Raw genomic sequence first — 26,544 nt, 5'->3', positions numbered from 1 at the left:
GGCATCAAACCAGAGGTGGAAAAGAGCAACAACAAGACAGAGGACTGAAAATGTACCTCCAGTCACTCCTGAAATTGCCGGCAACTTTGAAGCTTTTGGCCAGAAAACACCTATGCCACTTAAGCCAAACAACTTTGTTGTCTAAACCATTATAAAAGCTCACAACTTTCTCCTGGCTGCATCATTTAAAAAGCATACGTTATGGTGCCTTACTCACTGTTAAAGGCATGGAACTTTCGTTTCCAATCAACACCATAAACATCACACATATTTGGAAAGCCAGCTAAAAGCATATAAATATCCGCTGGCTACTGCACTGAGAGAAGGGACATCTCAGTTGGATGGAACATATAAGCACTTTTCTAAACACAAGCACCCAGCTCTCACACGGCTACACCACTAAAAGCACCAGAACGATAAAGCAATGAGGAATGTGTAAAACTTCTCATGGATGTTGAGGACAACCTTAGCATCTGTGGCACAGCACAAAGTTCAGAGAGAGGACCTGATCTAACAGCACTTTATGGAACAACTGATGCGGTTTACCCAATTACTGCAGTTCATTATCTTCTGTAACACAGTGCAATAGGGAAAAAAGCATCATAATGACTCCTCTGAGAGCTGTTTGCTATTTCTGGGGCTCCTATTTATGTGTCCATGTTCTCAACTGGTGAAGCAAAGCACTGGTAACACCAAGACTTCAATTCCCAGGGAGCAGACATACTAAAAAAATGTGCTGTTGGTCTCTACGAATTAAAGCATCTTGACAATGCAAACATGTGTTTTGTTTTGAGGAACTGGTAACCCTGTATCCATGTCTTTGAGCTGAAGTTCAGTCTTGCTTTACAAAAGAGGACAGACAGACACACACACACACACACACACACACACACACACACACACACACACACACACACACACACACACACACACACACACACACACACCTGAGGTGCTGAGTGAACTGAAGGGGCCTTTCAGAACCTATGACCACACAACCACCCACCTGACTCACATCGACCAATCGCTGCAGCCCAACAGGCCCATGTGACCATACCAATGGTGAACCATTTAGAGGCGCTTGTTCTAAAACATGTGGTAAGTTCACTGACCAGGGGGCATGGGAACATTAAATAAGATCAGTTGCCACACAAAGTAATGGGGCAACATTCAACTAGAATAATGCATTTCCCCAACATATTAAAACAAGGCAAACCAGTCCTGTTCCTTTGCATAATCCTTACGTAAACTATGCATGCATGTTAGAAGTGATCTAACTGTCAAGCAAACACAAAAGCTTCGCCAGAGACAAAAGTAACCAAACAAACACATCTGCTATTTACAGAAGGCAGCTGTGTGTTTTTTTGCATACCTGTGTGTGAATGACAACAATGCGCGAGATAAGTTGTGTTTTCACCAAAGTCATATCATGGTTTGGCATCAAGTCGGTCACCTCATCCGAGGGAGGGATAGGCGACCACAAGCTCACCCACTCACTCGGTCGGTCGCTCGGTCGTTCACACTCTCTCGCTCATTATTGTTGTGATGACAGTAACTAAACTGAACCACGCCGAGCAGATAAACACTGGTCTTTGCACTACCCTTTAAAAAAAAACAGCAGCTAACGTGCAAATGAAAATGACCCCTGATCTGGTGGAAGCACTCACAGAGCCAGGGGTGAGCCTCACACAACCAGCAGGAGGCTAACTCAGCTGGGCAGTGGGCGCCAAGAGTCTCCCCAGTGATGCTAGTGTGTCTTTCCCAAGGTAAGCAAACGCTCAGGAGAGAGTTAATGATTGCCATGTGGCCAGGGCCTGGTGAAAACCCATTTATGTGAGGCCTGCAGCCTGCAACTACCAACATCTTACTCACTATGCGCTAAACTGGGGCAGATTATAAGCGAAATGTTAGAAAATGCCCCCTCTCTATCCCCAAACAGAAGTTAGCTTAGCATCCAAAACACAGCATTAGATATCACGCTGACTAAAATGGAACTGCTTTTCCAGGTATTTATTTTACACTGACTGTGCCTGATGCTGGGACGGATCTGTTAATTTGGTCAAGATTCACCAAATGTACACCAGACTTGTCCTAGTCAGATGCAATCAGGGGTAGTGGCCACACTAGTGTAGCTAATAAACGTTGGAAATGGATGCCAAGGTCGAGGCTTGTGTGCTAGCACAGAGAGATTAAAAAGCTGCGTAATGATTAACATTTTGTCCTTTACCCAACTGTACTGGTTAGCATGTGGTTGTACTGGTTCACTGCTTCTTTCAGAGAACACAGGGCTAAACCCTGTAACAACTATTCAGGACATCTATAAACATGCATGCCACCCTCTTCAGACTGTCTTGCAAAACTCCCATAAAAGACATTATGATTTATTTTTCTTTGTCTTCACCAGTTCTCTGCTGAGGGAAAACAACAAATGGATGCTGCCTAAGATGTGGCTGTGGGGAAAAAAGCAGTATTCATGTCTTCCCACAAGCTTGTCTCTCGTGCCCCTAGCATGGGCAAGATCCTGTGGCCCACAACAAACAGAGGCTTCAATTATAAGCAGTCTTAAAATGCAAAAACCTCGAGAAAGGGCAACGGTTATGGAATTAATCTTTGCGAAATTATGGAATGTGGGGCATTTGAGGGATTTTGGCACCCCCCATCCCTTCACGCTAAGGCCAATTTTTCTCGCCATGAACCAGGGCAAGTGGTCAATCCACAAAGACTCTTTCCCACGCCTTTCAGACTTCGAAATATACTACTTTGGGGATTAGCAGCAGTCGGTGTTGGTACATACTTAGCAGGTCTGTTTGCAACTCGCTATAATGTGGGACTGGTCTTCCTGCGAGATGCTTATTCAAAGTTAAGGCTTAATCACTAGCTCATGTCTCCAATTCACAGTACTTTGCAGCGTTTGCCTGGAAGTGGATATGTCATGTGATGAGGTGTTCTAACTTCACGGGGAGTAACAGTGTATCAATGGAGGAATGCACAGCCTTGTAAGAGTTTGGACTCCGACAACAGGACTGGGTCAAGACCCAGAATCAACACAAGAAATCAGGCGAGCACCAATCGGTCTGTTAATGCACATGATCACTATGTTCTTACCGAGTTCTTCCACGAGCTTTAGCATGACCCCTCCGATGTGGATCTCCCCGGTGACCCGCAAAGAGACGTCCTTATGGAGGTCGGTCACATGCATCTTCAGCTCCCAAGTCCCGTCGGCGTAGCAGCCATCGGGCATTCGTATACCGTCCAGCGCCATCCTGCCCCAGACACCAAAGAAGCACAAAATTAGTCAAACCTGCACGTTCACATGTTGCTCGTTCAACTTCAAAATCGGGCAGACTGAGGCATATCCACGTCAACTAAAGCAGTGAGGGGGGACCGTGGGAGAGCATGTGGTGCTGTGATTTGGTTGAAGCCAGCTTGTTACATTGTTGCTTTTAAAGGTGTTTAACAGCCAAACACTGCTTGTTAGATTAAAGCTGGGAAACACAGTTCTGGAAATAAAGTAGCCTACTGTGGTGACGCTCCTGAATGAAAATTAGTCAATTTTCAAAGAAATTGACAACGCTACCCGATAACTAATAGGTCTTGAAAAGTAGCCTATAGCACAGATTTAACGTCAACAGCAACTAAAGCAGACTGAAGTCGTAGAAACTGCGTCATTTCGTCAATATGGAACAAAGCACAGGCCCAAAGATTGAATACACTTGAAAACTGTTAAGTAAACTACGCTTATGAGATTTACCTTGTTTCAGCGCGTATCACAACGAACGGGCTACTCACCTGCTTTATCTAACGGTAAAGATAAAGGGTAATATGGGTCTGATTACGTAAGCAACTCCACTAGAACTCAACGCAAACTCACTCGGCTATGGGAGGCACATACAGCGGGAATCACACAACGATTTAGCGGGGGTAAAGTTCGTTAGCAGCTGTTTAAAGCCAAACACAGACATATAATTTAAAAACAGTGTTTAAAACGCAACTTGTGACCATTCTGTATGTTGACCAATCCGGGGTTCTGTGCGCAAAGGAAAGGCATACGCTATGAGAGCTAAACCAAGAGGGAAAATATATTAAAACGTCCACTCACCTTCACAAATACACCAACCCAAAAGCAGAATAACCGCTCAAACTTCCGATACTTCAACAGTCAACAAGTTTTTTCTTACTTAAAACCATAAATTCAACGTAAACGGGACGAAATCCAAAGAACTCTTCAGCCGAAGTATCCCAAAGTGTCTCCTCTGGTTGTGAGCTAATGGAGACCAGTGGCCGTTTCTTTCTCCCTCCCTCTCTCTCTCTCTCTCTCTCCTGCTCCAGCAGATAACGTCACTGCTCCAATCCCACTTTTCCTTTCATACGGTGCGGGTTCACCCCTGCCAGATCATATCCCTCATCTGCCCCCTCCTCATTTTCTCCATTGTACACAGACGCATTTAAATTAATTACTCTAGGTGTCCTTTAGCTTATGTGTTTGTTCATTGTAGCGGTTCTATGACGCTTTAGGCTGCTTGTTATTTTAATATATATTGGGGTGGGCTTGGGTTGTGATTTTGGTTTAATTCCCGATCTTTCGATGGAGACTAGAGAAAACTGAAAAATGCGGGTGAGGGTTCGTGGATAGTTTCCTGGTGTAGTCCGATTAAGGATTTCTTCAACTGCTGGGCGAGTTAGGCTATTTGTACGGGACAGATTCAACAGTTGATGGGCTTCGGCGTAGGGGGAACGTAGTGACCGCTGCTTACGCTGCCATTTAAGGGAATAGTACGGAGGTTGCGGTGGTACATCCGGGGAACGCAATTGGTTACTTGTCTTGAAATGTACACACCGTTAGTCACTATAATACATAACAACATTACATAAACAAAATCGCATTTACATTTCTCAGTCAGCCTGTGCAACTTCAATAGCAATGTGAATTTCCCAGTAATATATTTTAATACATCCACAGAAATGTCTTCAGAAAAAAAAAAATCAGACTTGAATGATTTTTCTGTGTAGGCCTGTTACTACTTAAAGTCCAGTTGCAAATTTTTCAGTTAGATATGATTTTCTAGTTTTTCCCTTTTTTTTGTCCTGTAAAAACCCTTACAAGGAGCGCGAGTTGTTTTCACTGAACTTCTATTCATTCTTTCTCTGAGACACAGTGTTCATAAAAAGGAAGAATACATAATCTCTCATTCTGTCTATCGCTTCCACTCTACCTTTTTTTAACAGCTTAGTCTAAATTCAACAGAAGCATCAGTCAAGACATCTGCCCGTTTCACCCCTTCTCTCACCACATATGAAAAGTCAGACAGAGTTCACGCACTGCTTAGAATCTTATTTATGTGAATGTCCTGTGAAGTCACATAACCTAACATGGACTTTCTGGCAACACCACACAAACCAGTTATAAGTGAGGCCATTTTCTCTTGTGATTCCTGACCCCATGTTTATTCTCTGAAACGCACAAGGTCTCCTAACAGTACTCCATGTGGAAGATGTATTCCCAGTTTACCATCCTCTGGTGAAGCAACTGTGTTGACTTCTCATGAGCGGACTTTAGAATGACACACCGTGTGCCCGGTGTGAGAGTTCTGTCATTCTGGGAGTCATTTGGGCTTTACATCACAAGATCACTTGAGTGTAATTCACATTGTTAGCCAGTTTTAGAATCCAAAGACCGCAGTATTGTACATCTCGGAGCAGTATTGTACATCTCAGAGCATTAAAAGCAGAGGGAACGTGTGGTCTGGCTCTAGGTCACCCTCTTCTGTTTTTCCATGAGATCCCCCCCCCCCTCTATCTTTCTCTGTGTAGCTGCATATGGCAATCTCTCTCCTTCTCCCCCCCTCATTTCTCTTTCTCTTTTTTTCGGTATAGCAGCACACATCTCTCTCTTTTACTCTTTCTTCTTCTTCCTCTCCCTCCCTCTTTTCTTCTCTTCTCTCTCTCTCTCTCCCTCCCTCTCTCCAGCAGCACACAGCCTCTCTCCAAGCTGTCAGTAAGGCATGAGGCCTCTCATGTCTCCTGGCTGCTCACGACTACCTCCAGTTCCAGCACAGGAATTTGGGCTGGCTTCAGCCTGGGTCTGCATTAAAGCGATTTATAACCCTCCACTCTCTCCCTCTCTTTCTCTCTCACAAACACACACGCATACACTCTCTCTCTCTCTCTCTCTCACACACACACACACACACACACACACACACAAATTCTCTCTTTCTCCCTCAAACACACACACGCACACATTCTCTCTCTCTATCCCCATGGTCTACCCCCACCACCCCTCCATGTGTCTGGCAACAGAGCCATTGCCTTTTATAGGCTGTGTTTTAATTGCGGTGTAAACAGTGCGAGAAGGACGCAGTGTAGCGCAGAGGAGTGCTGTGGGGACTGCGGTTGGCGGGGGAGAGAGAGAGACTGTGAGAGGATGAGGGCAGAGGAGAAGTATCATAAGCAGAGCTAGTACTGACTGGGGAAGGCCCACCTTACTATTATAGCACTGGACTGGTAAGACTTTAAGAAACATACTTTAAATGAGAGTGAAGTATAGATGTTCTGGAAGCTGTGGAGCTATGGGATCACTGCAAACTCCCAAGAAAAGAATACCAATTTAAAAAGAATCTTCTCATCCTCTTATTCAAATAATCTCCATTCTTGTACAAATTCAATGTGAATTAGACAATAAAAAAAATTTAAAAAATCATGGAAGTGTATTTGTGAGTCAGCGTTTAATGTGGCAGCATCAGTGCCAGTTGAACACTGATGTTTGCTGCCATCTTCTGGTGGAGTTTGTCAGCACTCTCTAGCCTGTTGCAGTCACTGCATTTGAGTTATGGGCCTTCAAGAGAAAAATGCGGTGATACAGGGCTACTTATTTTGATTCAGTTTTTTCCGTTCAGTTGTAGTCAAATAATCTAGTAAGAAGTCATCCTGGACACATATACCAGAGCTTCCATAAACACCAAACTACCCCAAGAAAGTGCAAAGTCAAGTGGGTCTCAATCAGTTCATGGCCTGCAGGGGATGTTGAAGTCTCTCTTTACTGTGATTAGGGGTCGAACTTCATCTGGAGTTACTATATGAAATCACATGTCACAGGTCAGATGGTAGCAGCATGATAGAAAACTTAAGCCAGTTGTTAAATAAACTTTCCCTGCATTGGTTGTGTTTGACATTTAACACCCCAATTCAAAGATCCCATGAAATATTTTTTTCCTAGTGCTTTCAGCACTAGTTCAACGTCCTGAAAGTAAACGTTAACCAAATCCTATTTTAAAAAAATAACAAAAACATGTATTTTCCCTTTTAAGTTGTTATACTTCATGTAATACCAAATAGCTTTCCTGAGAAAACATTTTTGTACTTTCATTAAATACGTTAAGATTAAATCAAACAAAATAAATTCTAAAAGCACTCTGTATCCAAAAAAGATAGATGTTTAATAAAAGGTTAGTAATACAGTATTTCAAATGGCAGTTTGGATCCATTGCAACCATGGTTTATTGCACTACATCCTTTTCAAGCTTTTCCCATCAAAACATCCAAGTGACGGTAATTATTTTAGAACAGCTTTAAGTCATTGTTCATCGGAGAAAAAACAGCAATGACAACACCAGATTTAATCTCAATGCAGACACATTCTAGAATATACCAGATTCAGCTGGACAGAATCAGCACACACACACACACGCTCTTGCAGGGTTGAGCACAACCCAGCCATACATGCTTGGAGATCAGCTTCATGTTGACACGCAAAACTAAATGAGTCAGGGAAGATATTGTCCACAGGATAACAAAGGATTGTGCTGAACCCAGACAGGATGAACTGCATGAAGAATGCTAATTGAATGGAGCATACAAAAAGAAGAAAAATGTTTATTGTGATTATCAAACATCTTTGACGTCAGCAGCCCTCAGAAACAATCACAAGAACCTTTCTTCTGGATACACTCCTACGTTAGGCTCCAGGTTGACCAAGCAATCATCTGACTTTGGAGGCATTTCTGGGAATTTGTGACGTAAGGTCGTTTAGGTGCTTGTAGCTCTGAACACAACGGCTGGTCTGATAGCTCTTAGAAGAGGATAAGGTAACAGTCAATCAAAAAGTTTTAGCCATCATCACAAACTAGTGCAACAAACCCAGCCAGTTAAACGACCACTGCATGCTAGGGTGTTTGAGGGAGGCATTAACGTCAGTGTGCTTACAGCAGAATGGCTGGCTATGGTACAGTACTCTTACCATTAGTAGAAAAATATAACAAGTTACTTGCATGCCATCTTGAAAATGGAACAAAATATTTGATTACATATATCTGCCAATGGCATCTATTTACTTTTCTCTATTGTCTAGTCGCTGCGATGAAGCTGTATTGGTAACAAAAACAACACAAAAACAGACAATGACAACAAGGGTAAGGTCCATCTTTTTCCTCTAAAGCTTTTTTTCTCTCTCTCTGTTCAATTCAAGGCTATGCCATACAGCTTGTGCAAGATCTGGTCATCGTCTGTCATGTCCCTTATTGCCAACAACTACAAGACTCAGAATAAAGGTAAGTACTTCATGGGGAATCCACTAGGTTTCCAGATAGCAGGCGGCACTGCAACGGACCCAGACCCAAAACATGGGACAGATTTGGATTTGATCCAGGCCAGATTCTGGTCCAATCCGTGTCCGATCTGTTCCAGAGTCAGCAGCTACCGGGGTTGGGCCTGACAGAAGAACCGTGGCCCTGGAAGGCAGCCTGGTCCGGTTGGTCCTGGTCCGGTTGGTAACATCGAAGTGAGCCATCACTCTCTCACTCAACATGCAAGCAGCCACAGCTCTAAGACGATCAGGTATTAGAGGAACACGAGGAACCGGATCAGAACCGAAGCCCTTTGAAACTCCAGGCGGGACAGAACACAAGCGGAGCAGGTTTGGACACACACACACAGTCAGAGCAGCATGGAGTTAGGATCCAAACGGATCTCAAGAACAAAAGATGAGATGACGTCAAATCATAGAAAAAAAACAGTTTAGACAGTAGGGTCGCTTCATTCCAAAGTCTTAAAAAGAAATAAAAACTATTTCAACATGCCCTTCTAGTGAAATCATCATTTTCATGAACACAAAAAAGTAACAAACAGTGACGTATGTTAACATGAAATCATGTTTCTGTGACCAAACATCAACTGTATACAGCCCTTTCCTTTCTCTTTGCATATCAGTTCATTTGACACCTGAGATGTCGTTGAAGACTAAACTGGAGCCCTATATTTCTGTGCATACCCACAAAAAATTGAATTATCTGTCTCCCACACTGAGCTACAAAGGCTATGGACAGCCTTTGACACAATGAAAGTGAAACATCAGAAGTATTTGGCCTCTCAATGAAATTCCTAACTCTGACAGAAAAACAGACATTAATGCTACAGCGAGTTTTGAATGCCTGTGAAAAGGACGTGACTACAAAAGATATATTCTCTTCAATTTTAGTTATGCGGGGATCTATGTAAACATACTATTAACCAAGAGCTGACTTTTTGCATTGATTTTGAGAAGAATGTTTGCTCTGTTACACTGTTCAATCACATGCGAACACCTGAACATAATACTTTCTCAGACTGACCCTCTAAATGGCATAAAAGATGGCGACATCCGTTTAGTCATTGTCCTTCTATGGGACAACATAACTACATTCAGGACCTCCAACATGTCTCCCAGTGGAACGGCCTGACCTCAGTTGACCCTTCAAGGTCACCCAGCGCCATGCAGTGACCAATCAAGTCCACAGCATTGAGATTTCAGTTAGTGGTGACCTCTGAACAGTGACAGTTGCATCATGGGTAAAATGTCAGCTGCACTATCCTGAAGGGTTTCTAACAGCTCCCAACTATTTGCGTCTTTACCACACAGACACTCACACACACACACCCCCCCGACTCTCCTTCATCTCTCTGAGAAACACACAGAGTCTCTCTTGAACAGCACCCAGAAAACATGTAGGAGTTGGTCCAGGCTGGCTGAGGGGCATTCAGAGCTCCGCTGCCAAACCCCATGTGACCACATGTCTGATGCCACCTACACGGTCACCATGACAATGGCACCACAAGTACATCTGTAAGGGGCACGTGGGGGCAATCCACAGAGGGTCAGTCTGCAGCTGGACCACTGAGATGGACTGCCGTTAGTGACACTTGGGATCCCATAGTCCTAGATTAGCCTCTGACAAGCATGCAGCGCGAGGGTCAGCAATGCCCAATGTGCCATCTGACCAATGGCCAAATAGTGCTGACTACAAACAAGACATATTTCTATGGTCCATCCAAACAAACAAACAAACAAACAAAGAAAAAAGACAATATGGTATGTTTACGTCATTAGGAGCCAGTAGGCTGAATTTACAGCACCATCTTGTTTTGCGAAAACCTGCTTCTGGAACAAGCTGTAGTAGAAAAATAACATAACGTTTGGGCAGAATCTGAAGACAGCTTTCCTGTCGTTAAACATTGGTGAGAGACATGTTTGACAACTGTTTCATGATATGAAAAGTAAAAATATGTGAACATTTTAGTCTTGCTTTAGTCAAAATGGTGCAAAAAAAAAAAAAAAAAACAATAAAAAACCCAGAAGCTTAACTAAGCAAGATTGTTTCTTAGGGAAATATATTAATATCTAAATAAATAAATGTATATTTCGACCTCTTTGACATTTGCATTGTACGTTTGCACGGTTACAGGGGTTTATTTTTGCTTCTACAGACTCGCTCTCCTTCACTGTCCACTGCTTCAAAGAGTCCAACATCAGGTGAAGTTCCCTGACACAGGAAGTTTAAATGGAAGCAATGAGAGGAAATCATAGAACTCTGTGTGTGTGTGTGTGTGTGTGTGTGTGTGTGTGTGTGTGTGTGGGTGGGTGTGTGTGTGTGCGTCTTCAGATCCATTATTGTCTGCTGATATATAGTCTTCAGTGCCTGTTACATCTTCATAAGTTGTTTGACCCAAGAGGGCTGAGATGACACAAGGAGTGATGACCTAGTGTGTGTGTGTGTGTGTGTGTGTGTGTGTGTGTGTGTGTGTGTTTGAGTATGTTGGGGTGTATGTGTGACAGGACCAGATGAGTTTGATGAGGACATCGCTTTAGACACAACCCTATCTACGAGGGCCCGTTTCATCCGTGCTGGTGTTTCTGGGCATAAGAACAGAAGCTTGACGGAACATTCTGGACCACTCTCAATTCAAATGACTGCATCACTGCGAGTGAGTGAGTCTGCTGAATGAGCCAGAGAAAAGAATGAAGCAAGTAGTGGTGAGAGATGAGTAGAAGCAGTGTGTGTGTGTGTGTGTGTGTGTGTGTGTGTGTGTGTGTGTGTGTGTGTGTGAATAAGTTCACAGTGCTGTATGTGTTTGTGTGTGTGTGAGGGGAATATGTGAAAAAGTCCACAGTGCTGTGTGTGTGTGTGTGTGTGTGTGTGTGTGTGTGTGTGTGTGTGTGTGTGTGTGTGTGTGTGTCCACAGTGCTGCAGGGTGCTCTCCCGTTCAGACAGTATCAGGGCTGAGCTCCCCCGTTGACTCTGATGGCCGCCTCTGCTCATATATGAACGTTAGCAGGAAGAGCGCCACGTCGAGGTTCGACCAATAGGCTGTGTGCGAGGTCACTGCTGACCAATAGCGGCTCTCCACCATGCCCTCGCGCAGCTCGAAGTCAATGCGATGCTCCAGATCCACTGAAACAACAACAACAACATCCAAAAGTGAGTGCGACGGCAGATAAACCAACTCTAGCAGTAACTGCTACAAATGGATGCACCCCAATGCTCAGCAAACAGGCAATATAGATACAGAACTACAGAAGCTGATGGGTCAAACTGGCTTGAGAGGTTGTGTAGGTCTGTGTATGTGTGAGTGGTTGTGTGATTGTGTGTGTGTGTGTGTGTGTGTGTATGTCACTGACAGACATGTTGTATCCATGATAGCAGAGGTTGACCGAGACATCCTGGAGATGCTGTGGGTGTGCGTGCGTGTATATGGCGTGTGTGCGTGTGTTACTCACCTGTGGTATCCATGATGGTAGAGGTGGACTGGGACATGCTGGAGAGGCCGTATGCTGACTGGCTCTGGGTCTGGCACTGGCTCTTCTCGTCACTCTCCAGGACCGTGGCATCTGTGCCCATCTGTGGCTGGCTGCTGGAGCGTGCGAAGCGGGAAAATAGCATGCCCCCGATGCCCTTACCGATGCTGGCCGCGCCTGCGGAGACCGCACAGGAGATAACAGCCAGGTGAGCGCACACTTCAGCGCAGAACACGGAACACAGAACTGAGAAGACAAGACGCCGTGAGCAAATGGATGGGGTTATAGCACAGCACGTGCACTTGCTCATACAACACAGGGTTTGTTTAGTACTGGGCCTTACGGGAAACCTGGTCTTCTCCCAAACAGATCCTAATGAGATAATTGGTGTGGTAGGCAACCAATGTGTAGGTCCCAGGAGCAAAACACTACTCTGCTTTAGTGCCTTGGCCAAGAGTGTCAAATCCCTAACAAATCCCTACCCTTCTGTGGACACTATCTTAAAGGGGACCTCTTGTGCTCATTTTCAGTGTTCATATGTTGACCTTTTATGTCTAGATTTATATGCTTCAATGATCCAAAAACACATTATTTTCCTCCTGCTGACCATCTATTCACCCACTGTCTGAAACGCTTGGTTAGAGCTCATGTCTTTAAGCCCCCCCCCCTTCATTCCAGCACATCGAGGCTTTAGTCTCACAGACAGATAGACAGACAGACAAAGGGATGGACAGACAGACTGGCTAATCCACTGATTGACCATCTCCTGAAACCAATAACGTGACCAGACTGGCAGTCATTCAGTCAATCAAGTCCAGCAATGCTGCAATATAGGGTCTGACCTACTGCAGCTCTGGCTATCAAGGAAAGGTTTGGTTCAAAATCAATCTCCTGTATCAAACCGTTTATACGAGGCTACCACAGTTGCTATAGTCATCCTAGATATGGCATTTTAGCACTCTATGGTGCAGTTCCTAATGACCTCCACATGATGGCAGCATTAATCCATTTAAGTCAGTGGAGGTACTGCAGTGCTGAAGCTCTACAAGCTACAGAACCCTCTCAAGCTGAGAATGAGAAATGCTGCTGGTCTCAGTGAAGGTTTACTAATGCGTGAACAAATTAAATCAAACACAGCAGGACCTAATGGCTGTCATCATGTAGACAGAGGTAAACATAAGAAACAAAACATTTATGCATTCTGGATTCATGCATTTCCACCCTACCAAACAAAACACATCTGCATATAAAAACATACAGGAACACAAACACAACAGGAAGGCTGTTTAAAACATCTGTTCCTTGGGTCAAGAGCAAAGCTGTGACATGGGGACACCTAGTGGTGAAAGGTCATCTGTGAGGACATCTGTGAGGTAGAGTAGGCTGTTTTAATGTCTGCCTTAGCAACAGCCTAAGGACAACACAAATGACAGCTTTTTACCCAATCCTAAAACCCTCTAGTTAGTCTTACTCAATTTATTACATAACATTAATTTGTCTTGGCAGAAAATCTCTTAATTCGGTCCTCAGTTAAGCTTTAAGTCAAAGCAACACGAGTAACTAGTTTTGGTATCAACTTCAAATTTCTTTTGATGGCATATGGTTTAGTGAAAGACAGAAACACACATGAATCGTTCTCACTAGCCATCCAAGACACGCACTGTATTGTATTGTAGTGTTTAGTTTAAACAGCACAACATTGACAGCTAGGCTATATATTGCTAAAAGACTCAAGTTCCCAGCCTTTAATCAGTGCCAACTAGGCTTTGGTGGTGTCTGCAGCGGTTTCCACATGCTTTTTAAGTAGCTGGCTTTAAACCATAACTGACCCTGAAGTCCTCTATTGAACAAAATCCACTAGTGGGTACCAAGTCTTACCCATAATGCCCGCCTTGCCCAGGTTGGTGATGGACTCGCCATAGTGGCGCCGGGGCATCACGGGCGAGGTGCTGGGGCTCGGGTTGCTCTCCGTGTCCGACAGCGGGTCCTTGCTCGGGTTGAGGAAGGTGATGCGCATCTCGTCATAAGGGGTGGGGCTGGTGGTGTTGAACCTGCGGACCACAACACAACCGTGTGAAATGCGTCACCGCTGCCCGCCTCAGCCGCCCGCGCTCTGTATTACGTCAGCGTCGCCATGTTGTGAAAAACCACCTCGGGAAACTAAAACAGCCGATGGTCCCAATCAGTCTTGAGTAATTCAAGATGGGAGACTCTGATTGTGTCAGGATGTGCATTCATTTGTTTAGAAAACACACTGAGGAGAACGATTCAGGCTGGGGTCCTGCTTAGGAATGCAGAGGTGAGGGTATAAATAGACAGTATGGAGCTGAACTGTGCTAAAACAAGTACACTGTGTGATTACTAACAGGTTTAGGATGAATACTGTGCACTGCAGCATCGGGTTGTAATTGCTGATGTAGTCACTGAGTGTAAGAAACCTGAGGCAAAGTACTAAGACCATGTCAAATATGGATTTAACTCCCCATCAACACAGAGTGATGAAACAATGTCTACCTATTTTGTAATGAAAGTCACTTTGGATAAAACTGTCTTTTAAATGAAGAAATTAATAAAAATAACTGAGAACTGGGGACAGTGTCTTTGAGAGTCTTGCTTTTCGAGTTCTTCGAGTCCTGTGACATGGCTCATCCACTGAGTGTCCTGATTGAATTACTCCCGTCTCCTGACTCTCAGGCTGACATTCCAGATTGCCGACAGAGGATGCTTTACTCTTTAGCCCCGAACTAGACAGTTCTTCAGAGGGGAAATGGCTAAACACACATACACATACACACACACACACACACACACACACACACACACACACACAAACATGCGCATGCAAGGACACACGTACACACAAAAACGCGCATGTAAGGACGCACGCGCACACACTCACCAATGGATCTGGACGGGTGCTATGTTGTTGTAGTGCTTCAGGATGAGTGGCTCAAGCCGATACGCCTAAGGGGAAAAGAGAGAGAGAGAAAGAGAGAGAGAGAGAGAGAGAGGAGAGAAATTAGTGACATGAGTGAGAGAGAGGCAGAGATAACGATACAGAGATAAAGAGTGAATGTGATAGAGAGACAGAGAGAAAGAGAGTGAGTGAGAGAGAAAGAGAGAAAGAGTGAGAGAGAAAGAGAGAGTGAGTGAGTGACAGAGAGAAAGATTGAGAGAAAGAAAGAAAGAGAATGTGTGAGTGGGGAGAAGGGAAGTGCGACAGAGGGTGAATGAGGGGACGGAAGTGAATGCAAAATAAAGTCAAAGCTGCTACATCATTTAACACTCACTAATCTCATTCCTCTCCACACACACACACATACACACTCTCTAATCAAGTGAATGCAAAATAAGGACAAAGTAACACCATTTAATACTCAGTAATCTCATTCCTCTCCACACACTCAGACAGTCTAATCAAGTGAATGCAAAATAAAGATAAAGCTACATCATTAAACACTCAGTAATCTTATTCCACTCCACACACACACAGACTAAACTTGGACTGTCTCCCTGTATCCTATGGAGCCCTGGACAGACTTTTATGACCAGACGAAGGAGAGTTGTGTGTGTGTGTGTGTGTGTGTGTGTGTGTGTGTGTGTGTGTGTGTGTGTGTGTGTGTGTGTGTGTGTGTGCGCGCGCTTTGGGACTCACCACGGGGTCAGTGGGGTGGAAGACGTTGAAGAGGCGTCGGCAGATGGTCTTGGGCATGATGTGGTCCTGCATGCCATTGGAGCCCGGCCGGATGCCCCGCAGCGCCAGGAACACGGCCAGGGGAGAGCCCATGCAGAACAGATTCTCCACCTGACACACACAGGAGGACAGACCAGGAGAGGACAAACAGTCAGAGGACAGACACGCAGAAGACAGCCAGTCAGAGGACAGACACGCAGAAGACAGCCAGTCAGAGGACAGACACGCAGAAGACAGACAGCCAGAGGACAGACAGACACGCAGAAGACAGCCAGTCAGAGGACAGACAGACACGCAGAAGACAGCCAGTCAGAGGACAGACACGCAGAAGACAGCCAGTGAGAGGACAGACACGCAGAAGACAGCCAGTGGAATAACAGAAAGGAGTACTTATATATGCAGTGTAGTGGAAACTGTGTCTAAACCTCATGAGCAAGTTAGTGTGCCTCTGATCCCATTGTGTTGGAGCTAGCTGTCCTGTTCCTGAGAGCGTAACCTATTACCACGTGAGTCTAAACGCAACATGTGCTGCCCATCACACACAAACTATGGCCCTGGAAAGACATGACTCTTATCACGATGTAGCTGATGCATACAGCAGTATTAACACACTATGCCTTGCCAGAACAATAACCCTGTTGTCATGATCAGACAGTGCATATGTGTATGATATTATATAAATGTTTTTTAAACTGCTCCTGAATGTATGCATTTATCTGTAATGGATCCGATGTGTGTGTGTGTGTGTGTGTGTGTGTGTGTGTGTGTGTGTGTGTGTGTGTGTGTGTGTGTGTGTGTGTGTGTGTGTGTGTGTGTGTGTGTGTGTGTGTGTGTGTGTGTGTGTGTGTGTGTGTGTGTGTGTGTGTGTGTGTGTGTGTGACCAACCTTGAACATCAAAGTGGGGGGGTCATGAGGTTTGGAGGCCTCTAGCCCCTGCAGCTGATCCTCCAGCTCCCGTAACCTAGGAAGAGAAGGTCCCAACAAAACTATCAGAAGTGGAACAGACTCAAGGACACGCATGTTGTGCTATGTGAGACTTGGGAAAACATGATATACTGTGTATAAGATAGATATTTCAAGGTGATTCACTTATTATTTATCTGTATTTAATCCATCATCAGACTATACACAAAAGATTCAAACTAGCCACCAAATCTTTTATGTAAAGATTAAAAATGACTGCTACACCTGTCAACGTTTTGGTGGAAATTCTGCAACCAAATAAATAACAAAAAATAAAAAAAGGGTTCACCACTAGTTGGCTCCTGTGAGCCAAGATGACTGTCGGTGTTGTGAGTGTAAGTGTAAGTGTGTGAGTAAGTGTGTGAGTGTGATTGTGTGTGTGTGAGTGTGTTTGTGAGTGTGAGTGTGTTTGTGAGTGTGTGTGAGTGTGTGAGTGTACGTGTGTGCGAGTCCTGACCTCTGGCGCGTGATCTGCAGTTGTTCCAGTAGGTGGCGCTCCTCGTAGCTCATCCAGTGCAGGTCCTCCTGCTCCGTCTCCTGCTGCTCCTGCTGGATGAAGCGCACGGGGTCCCAGCCCGTCATGATGTCGTAGGCGATCACGCACCCCAGCGAGTGCGAAACGATTGACACCTTCCCGCCCTTCTCCTCAAACTCAGGGTTCCGCGAGCAGAACAGCGTGTACAGACGGTTCAGCTCCTGAGTCAGGCCCTTTGTGATCTACAGAAGGAGAACACAGAACCGTGAACTTCCATTTCTTTTAGATGCCATCAGGGACAAAGTCTGCCTAATTTTACAATTTGAGCTCAGTCAAATTACAACCCCTCCCTGTGTGTGTGTGTGTGTGTGTGTGTGTGTGTCTCACCTCGTCCCTGTACAGAGGGCTGGTGTAGTGTGTGTGTGTCTCACCACGTCCCTGTATACAGGGCTGGTGTGGTGTGGTGTAGTGTGTGTGTGTGTGTGTGTGTGTAGATATATAAACAATAAAAGAGTGTGAGTGTGAGAGTGTGTGAGTGTGTGTGAGTGTCTCACCTCGTCCCTGTACAGCGGGCTGGTGTAGTACATGATGTCCATGGCACTGCTGTTGAGTAGATCTCGGAGGCCTCGCACCTTATCAGGCGTGATGGAGTCCACTGTGTCTGCAAGACACAACACCCACACACACACACACACACACGTTACAATAACACAGAGGCACATTGACAGAGATCACACACACACACACACGTGTTACAATAACACAGCAGCACCTTATCAGGCGTAATGGAGTCCACTGTGTCTGCAAGACGAAACACCCACACACGTTACAATAACACAGCAGCACATTGACAGAGATTACACACACACGTTACAATAACACAGCAGCACATTGACAGAGATCACACACACACACGTTACAATAACACAGAGGCACATTGACAAGACACAACATCCATACACGTTGACAAGACACAACTTCAACACACGTTACAATAACACAGAGGCACATTGACAGAGATCCCAATCAGAATGAATGTCTTCACATTAATGTCTTACGATGTTATACATATGTCTTGATGTTTCCTAGAAGTAGTGTTAAGCAGATATCTGTGTGCTGTACCATGTGTGCCTGAACGTGCCATTTCTATCTGTGTGTCTGTGTTCTAAGTGATAAGGAGGATGGGATGTTTGAGAACTTCATGTCTCTAAGGACACAGTGTCATTCTCTTCGCTTGAGTGCACATCCTGCATCAGTTGCTATCTGTTCTACAGCATAAGAATGCCACTGGATAGAGCTGGACTCAGGTGCCCTGTGATGAACACCCCTCTCCTGTCGACTGATAAGAGCGTTCAGTCAGGCTTGTCCTCTGTCTCTGGACAGAGACGTGAGACGCTAGAGGCGCTTTGAGCTTCCTCTTGTGAATCTTGCCACTGTCCTGCTGTGCACACCTGAAGAAAACTGTATCCTGATTGGACACTATCTTCCTGATTGAGATCGATGTTTATATGGTACGGTCCAAATTCATGGCACCGTTGCGTTAAACTTAAGGCTGCGGTCAGGTGTTTTTGCGGTAATTTTTTGCTGCCCTATCAGATTTGCCTACTGGTTGGGCAAGAGGAATTTTGAAATTCTTTGAAGTACTTGTATCGGTACTCAGTATTGGCTGATGTAAGTACTTGTGCTCAGTCTGAAAAAAGTGGTATCGGTGTATCTCTAATGTCGAGTATGCGCATGTGTGTGTGTGTGTGTGTGTGTGTTTGGGAGTTTAAACCTACCTCCATCTAGTGCTAGTTTAGAGCGCCACTCCACAGGCAGAAACTCCACATGTTCCTCTGTGTGCTCTGCAAAGTGCTTCTCTTCCATCTTACGCACTGCTTCCCTCATCCTACACACACACACACACACACACACACACACAAACACAATATTAATGCATGTGTAAAAATACCCCCTACACACACATACATCAAAAATCCATTGAGAGAATGCATTAATGTAGTCCATCATAAATTATTTTCCATCAGGCACTCACTCACTTTTTTTTACAGAAATTCATTACTTTAAAGGACAAACCAGTGAAGAGGAAATGACTGGGTTGGGTACTTTGTATCCTGATGGTGTTATTTTTTACTTTCCTCTAAGTGACTCTTATGTGATAATGAGATGACTGATAGGAGCTAATTAGCAACTCATTGATTACGGGGCACATTTTTGCTGTTTTCAGCACAAATAGATTTCTTATCTTTGGCCTCCATCTGCTGTCTGACTCCGTTAGGATTTCCGCTAGTATTTTGTTCTCTCCACTCAGGTGTCCAGAAAGAATTTATTTCACCGGAAATGTTTCAATGTCAGTCCATGTTACAAACGCAAACATAATGTACACCTAGGTTGAATGACAACAACCTCAAATCAGTTTGACATTTTGAACAGTAATGATTTAGTAAAACGAACAGTAACGATTGAGAAAAAAAAAAGATTCAATGTAGCCTATAGGGGCTAAAATGCTCCGACAGGTAACAATTAATTTTCTCCTTTTTTCACTGCGGTCAAGTCCTCTGCCGCCGACTTGAAATCGAACGTATCCAATGCGTCTTTGCAGCTTGCAATGCACAATAGCCACGCCACTCTCTCCTCCTCCAGATGACTTTGCAGCGCCGTCTTAATTTCATTCTGCAGAGAAGCCCCTCTGCCTGGCACAGTTAAACCCCCATAACCGTGGAGCACCGTCATCACTGCCACTACATATCGTAATGCGTGTTTGGCCTCGGTCAGAGGTACGGCTGCTGATTCACCCTTTTGGCAAAAATAGTACCGTAGGCTGTTAATTGGCTGTTTCGCTATTAAAACACAAATGTCCTGTTTAGGGATAGCCTACGGTAGAGCTACATTATGTATGAGCGTTATTACCATACATTTTAACCGTCAAAATTTTAATTTAATGTTTTTAAATACAATTTTCCAGCAAAACCGGAAAATCCTGCTGCAACTGTGTGTGTGTGTGTTTGGCCTGTGTGAGACAGTGTGTGTTTGCTTTGGGCTCAGCAGATGGTTTCATTTCATTAACACACACAGGCTATTTCACTCTTCAGCGACCTTGGATTTTTCTCCACGCATGCAAACACACAGACACACACACACACACGCACACAAACAAACACAATCACACACGACTATGCACTTATGCACACACATCCACAGCTGGTACCAGCTGTGTGGGACACACACACAACCAGAAAGGCCACTGTTGACATAACAACAGTTGAACCACCTTGACCTCTGTGTGAGCTCTAATCCTCCACACTTGACATACTCCTGAGCTCAGCCTCACTAACACACAGATTCATAGACCGGATGCATTTTAGCCGCTGGCTGATGGCCAACATGGAGAGGCCTAAATATAGCCTGAAGGTAGGCGTGACCTCCAGGTGATCAGTGTGCTCAGTCCTGCTGACCCTTAAGTCTTTATAGTCTTTATCTTTAAAGCACAAATACACCGTAGGTCCTACATCAAGTGTTTTATTTTACAGCACACCTAACATGTAAAGTATATGAGACTCTTACAAGTGTGTCAAATTACAATGTTTGTATATTTTCCTGAATATGGTTTAATGTTTCAGGACGATAGTGGTCCTGCAATCTATTGTATTGTATGAGCCATCATAGTTAGTTAGACTGAAAACAAGACACTGAGCTTCTCCATTACTCTGAGACTAGGATAAGCTGTTTCTCTCTATGATCTTGCAGAGAAGGCACTTCATCATGAATTAATGGAGGGAAAAATCTACGGTGGGAGACATATGATGACTGAAAATTAGAGGACAGGAGCTGGAGGATAAGGTATACTTAAAAGGCCAGAGGAGTGACTGAGCATGCAATTACCAGAGAGAGAGAGAGACATAATGGAATGGCGGGTTGGTGGGTGTTTGGCAGAGAGGGCGAGAGGGCAAATAACAGGAGGAAGAGTGTGTTCTAGAATGGAAGAGTGTGTTCTCTAGACAACAATACGTTTGTTCTGGGTGTTCTGAGAGAGATGATACAGGAAGCTCAGGCGTACCGGAATGGGAAGTGGTGTGGATAGGATAGATGAAGATAGAAGAAGGAAAAGAGGGGTGGAGAGAAGGTAGAGAACATCAGAGAGAGTAAAAGAAAGACACAATGAAGGACACTTGACAGGTTCACAGGGTCCCCACACATTCTTTTTTTTTTTTTTCACATTAACGCGATTTACTTTGGAGATTTTCTCCTAGAATTATGTGCTAGGTTTTATTACACTTGGATATGAAAGGCAGATATCAGATTCAAATTCCATCATTATAATAAAGTGAGCAAATATTGTTGCCAGGTGTTTTAACACACGTTAAAAGTCCTTCCTTGACAGGCTGACAATGTTGGCTAAGGATATTTCCCTCAATGTTGTGTGGCCAAATTAATCTGGGTTCCTTGAACGGGAGGCCTCCATCTGGTCTGGTCAGGTTACTTTACCTTCTTAGTGTTTTAAGCCCCTAGCAGACACTAAAGCCCAGTTACGCCTGCCACCTGGGAGTCACCACACCACACCACACCACACCACACCACACCACACCACACCACACCACACCCACACGTCAACATATAAACATATACACAAATACCCGCGCACTTTTTCTTCCCACATGCCTAACCTAAACGTTTACATAAGCTGTAACATGACATGACATGACATGACGTGAATTGGCATGCTGGTGTAAGGTGTCCCTCTTGAGACACCGTACAGTTGTCCTGGCATTCCTCCTTCCTCCTTCCTCCCCCACTCCCCCCACTTGTCATAACACTGGCACAAACACACTGGGGTCAATTCTGCTAATGACCCACTAATATATCGTAAGTGAAAACATGTCCAGTCTTGTTTAGAGATTACAGGTTGCATGTCTCAGAAATAGAGGAAAGAGAGAAAGAGAGAAAGAGAGAAAGAGAGAGGGAGAATGTGTGAGAGAGAGAGAGACAAGAAAAGAAAGAAGGCCCTGTTATTACAGTGCAGAGAGAGCCTTCTGGATTGCTCCCAGTAAACAAGTCAATTATGTCTCCTCTGAAAGACTCCATTTGAAAAGGTCAGCTTTGGAGAAAGCCACAAAATGAATCAACACAACAGGGAAGGAGAGGCAGAGGGGAGCTACAGGTGGGTGGAACAAAACACTCACACGCATGCACACGCACACACACACACACAATCATATACTTGCACTAAAACACGCACGCACGCACACAGGGACGAACACACATCCACACATGTGTGCAAACAACTGCAGAAACACATGCTTGTCTGTTATGTTCGTGTTCGCCCTGATGAATGCCCCAGCCTTGCACAGGCAAAGGAGGTAACAATAGGGCTGTTTTAGGACTGATCCCAAAACAGAGCATGTGTGCAGGAGATGACAGCAATTCTTCCCTAACCCACAGGCATCAAACAAGCCACCTAGCAGGTCTTGAAGGCATAGCTTTGTAAGCTACCAATTACTTCACACTGGAAGAACTGGAACAACAGTTAAGCTGCCCTAGGGAGAAATCAAATTGGGGTAACTAAAAAAAAAAGAAAGATCAAATTGACAAAGTAGATGTGACAAGAAATGAAAACAAAATATAATAGAAAAAACTCCAAAATAGCACTGAGTTGAGTTGCAAAAAGTACTTACTTGTTCACTGGTTTTACATAAGCCAAAAAAAAAGCAAAAAAAACACCATCCATGGGAATGTGCATGGAATGTCAGCTTTGGTTTTGCAACTTTCATCAGTCAGACACCTGCCTTCCTGCGCACCAAACAGGATTAGTCAGTTAGGTTTGAAAATAGCATGCAACAACGTGCGCTGCACATGCACTACATAAAGGTCAGGTGTATAATGGTGGCGGACTGACGTGTGCATTGCCAGGGCATGTCTTCACAGCGGACAGGACGACAGAAAAAGGGGCGGGTGTTGTCAAAGGGGGTTCAATTATAGTAGATAGCAATGGTAGATTATTATAATTTTTTTTTTTTTTTTTTTAAATCATTCTATTCCTTTTTGTAGTTTCAGTAGTGTGTTCAGTAATGTAGTTAAACTACTAGTTTAATCGCATGTAGTTCACTACTCCCCAACACTACATATCAAATATCAGGAATGCCAAAAACAACTCCCACAGCAGATCAAATCTGGCAAATGTGGTTGGCGGGAAATATTTAAGCCTTAAATGGCTGGTCCAACCCAAAGTGCAATATCTGCCAGAGGGTTCTTCTTCTGATGCCAGTGCTCACCCATAAAAGGGAGTGTGTCAGTGTAGCACAACATCAAGCAGCGTATATCAGTAACCGGAGGGCAATGGCCCTATGATCTCCTCTCCATTTGAATAAGAAGGTGAGGTAGAAGGGGGGCAGGTGGGAGAGAACTAACAAACAAACAGACAATTAGAAGGCATGGCAGTTACAGTTACGCTCCTCACACTAATTCTGTTACCCCCAATACCCCCACTGGTTGGGTGCAGGGGGATTGGTAAATCTCACTGCCTTAAGGACACGTCAGTCTTCATCTGCTGCCAGTGGTCTCCCATAAAAGGGTGTGTTTGCCAAGCAGCACAACACAACCACACGGGAATGGTCACAACCAAGTAACCTAATAAGGGGTCATACAACCACGAGGATAAATAGCTTACTGACATCGTTTTTGACACATTTTAAAGTGCAGTACCCCTTTAAGTATCCAAACGGTTGGACGGTGCCAACCTCACACACTGCTGCATTGGCAGCCGTGAGGTGTTCGGGTGCTTACATGCGCGTGTTGCGGATGATGCGTCCCTGGTCCATCTTCTGTCCAATGCCGTGGACCACGAAGACGATGTGCGTCGTCTGGGGGGGCTTGTCCTCCAGAGAGGCCTCCTCGACGTACCCTCTGTGCAGCCGCGTGCCACTGCTGGAGGCTGGGGGGAGAGAGAGAGACGGAGGAGAAGAGAAAAGGAGAAGGAGAGATTGAGAGGAAAGAGAAGAGAGAGAGAGAGAAATGACAAGGGAGAGGGCGAGAGGGAAGAGGGAGGGAGGAACAGTTTAAGGTGAATTTCATTTTAATGAAGAAATGTATTTTTCCTACGCCTCCCGATTTTGATTCATTTGGGACATTTTTGTTACTTAACTGATGCTTGGAAAAGAAACCAAAAAAAGGGGGATTTTCTTCTCTTGTGTTACGGTTAGGGTTAGTCTTTAATTTTCCTATATATACACACAACATACTGACTACCATTGCACTGCTATATTTGTGAGTCGTGACTGACGGTTTTTGCTCATAAAATTGATGCATGAAGAAAGTAATCAAGGTCTGATGAATGAGCCCTGATGAGCTGAGCCCAAAAGGGGGAATTGTGGGATTGAATGGTGGTGCCTCTCCTAAATCACGCTCTACCATGAGGCGCATGTCCAATCACACTGCCACTACATCAGACCTGAGCCGCCAGCCAGAGCGCTTTATAGCAGCCCACATGAGCTGCTTATTCATCTATTTTGGTTTGTTTGTTTATTTTGCACCTTGGCTCACAGTACTTTACTGAAAAGCAGAGTCTGTTCCAACTTGGGCAGATTTGAATTCCCCTGAGGTAATGGAGCCATTTCTTTTACCATCAGCCAGCAGAAACTACAGAAACTACAAAAAAAAAAAATGCAAAAAAAAAAGATCTAGGCCTGCTGTAAGGTGAAACTCTGCCGCAGTAGATCTGGATGCCAGTGATGTACTGACGGTGCTGCGTCTGGTTGTGCCACCTCTCATTGGCTGTCCCCAATTAAGGCTTTGGCAGAGGGCTGGCACAAGTGGTCACCGGACTGAGTGGATGTCCTGAATAGGATTGGTGCTCATAATTCAGGTGGTGCGGTATGTGTGTCAGTGGACACGGAGAGAGGTGGGGTAAAAACAACATGGTGTATGTGAGAGTGTGTGAACACTGACCTTTGGAGAAGCCTAGTTTCTGTGTGACCGTGCGGGCGATCTTTGAGGTAGTAGCATCACTGTACAGGTACACCTCATCCACACTGTGCCAGTCAACATGACTCCTGCTCAGCTTCAGACTGTGAATGGCTACAAAGCCAGAGAGAGAGAGAGAGAGAGAGAGAGAGAGAGAGAGAGCGCGAAAGAGACAGACAGACAGACAGAGATCGGGAGAGAGGGATAGAGAAAGATAGAGACAGAAAAAAAGGAAGGGGGCTAGGACGAATGTGGAGGGAAACAGCAAGAGGACAGAGGATATGGAAGAAATGAGGGATAAACAGAGAGAGAGAGAGAGGTGGAGAGGGAGTAAGAGGAAAAGTAGAGAAAGAGGGAGAAGAAAGGGAAAACAGCACTAATCGTGAGTTTAAACTCCATGACATATCCTACTGATAAGACAATATTATATAGCATGCAAGATAATCACATGGGTGACACTGTTCAGGATGGACTGATACAGGACACACGCGGGGACAGGGACAGGGACAGGGACAGGGACAGGGACAGGGACAGGGACAGGGACAGGGACAGGGACAGGGACAGGGACAGGGACAGGGACGGGGCAAGACGAGAAACAACAATGGTAGCATATGGAAACAGTGTTCCATCTACAGGGAGCGCGTCGATACGCCGTCTTCATATTTCAGTTCATACTGCCCCTGCCTGGCCTCCCGGCATTTCACATGACCTTCTATTCACCTTGGGAAAGATGTCAAACCCCCACACTGCTCAGTGCTCCCACGGTCAAACTGACTGTTTGTGGCAATGTCTCAATCAGTCATGGATGCTGGATCGAAATGCTGCAACGAGCAATCTGAATGTGGGAGCATTGAACAGTATGCAGACAGTACTTATTCTGGGCGCTTTTGCGCTAATAATCCATCAGCCCTTTATCGGATGTGCGCACATACTTCTCACGTTCACCTTCAGAGAAAGTGATACGCTACTGCTCAGGAAGCCAGGATGAGGCTCAACTAATAGCAGGAACTGAAATATCATATGTGTAAAGCTGCCTATCCCCCTCCTTCACAGAGTATCTAACACACACACACACACACACACACACACACACACACACACACAAATAGTGTGTTTGTTGCTGAAACAAACCATCTAAAGAGGCCAAAGCAAGCACACTTTCACACACTCTCTTGGAAAGCAGGAAGACATGAAAGTGAATTTGGTGGTGGTGGTGGGTCATGTGACGTCCTGTGACTCAGGAGGAATTTGTGTGATCACCGGACGAGTGGCATGGACAGGATTAAACACTCGGCCCCCCTCTCCACATCCACATGGATCAACAGGAAGGCCAGGAGCAGTCATGTGACTGTCGAAACACAGCACTAAATACAATTGTTTTGTTGAATTACTGTGCCAAGTTTACTGACT

General features: G+C 44.8%; 2 protein-coding genes across 9 annotated transcripts in view; both read right to left on the bottom strand.

The window, feature by feature from the left end:
- fermt2 (FERM domain containing kindlin 2) overlaps positions 1–4,551 on the bottom strand; it is a 49,438-nt gene extending 44,887 nt beyond the window's left edge. Inside the window, exons 1-2 of one of the 5 annotated variants that reach the window (XM_012823678.3) lie at positions 4,100–4,551; positions 3,106–3,263 (exon numbers count right to left, since the gene is read on the bottom strand). In XM_012823678.3, the coding sequence (XP_012679132.1) occupies positions 3,106–3,262 (157 nt within the window). In that variant the 5' untranslated portion in view covers position 3,263; positions 4,100–4,551. Of the gene's footprint in view, positions 1–3,105; positions 3,264–3,751; positions 3,917–4,099 lie in introns of those variants that run through there. The other 4 variants (XM_012823687.3, XM_012823695.3, XM_012823701.3 and 1 more) reach the window with 4 other exon arrangements.
- A 6,886-nt stretch (positions 4,552–11,437) lies between these two features.
- ddhd1a (DDHD domain containing 1a) overlaps positions 11,438–26,544 on the bottom strand; it is a 36,841-nt gene continuing 21,734 nt past the window's right edge. For all 4 annotated transcript variants that reach the window (XM_031579901.2, XM_031579902.2, XM_031579903.2 and 1 more), the window contains 11 exons: positions 25,120–25,248; positions 23,959–24,106; positions 18,957–19,066; positions 17,733–17,839; positions 17,161–17,420; positions 16,626–16,701; positions 15,702–15,851; positions 14,946–15,010; positions 13,925–14,097; positions 12,029–12,223; positions 11,438–11,702 (listed from right to left, as the gene is read on the bottom strand). In XM_031579901.2, the coding sequence (XP_031435761.1) occupies positions 11,515–11,702; positions 12,029–12,223; positions 13,925–14,097; positions 14,946–15,010; positions 15,702–15,851; positions 16,626–16,701; positions 17,161–17,420; positions 17,733–17,839; positions 18,957–19,066; positions 23,959–24,106; positions 25,120–25,248 (1,601 nt within the window). In that variant the 3' untranslated portion in view covers positions 11,438–11,514. The remainder of the gene's footprint in view (positions 11,703–12,028; positions 12,224–13,924; positions 14,098–14,945; positions 15,011–15,701; positions 15,852–16,625; positions 16,702–17,160; positions 17,421–17,732; positions 17,840–18,956; positions 19,067–23,958; positions 24,107–25,119; positions 25,249–26,544) is intronic.

This window comes from Clupea harengus, chromosome 14 (assembly GCF_900700415.2).
Source record: "Clupea harengus chromosome 14, Ch_v2.0.2, whole genome shotgun sequence".
NCBI lineage: Eukaryota > Metazoa > Chordata > Actinopteri > Clupeiformes > Clupeidae > Clupea > Clupea harengus.
The sequence above is the reverse complement of the archived record's forward strand: the minus strand, read 5'-3'. Positions and strand labels throughout refer to the sequence as shown.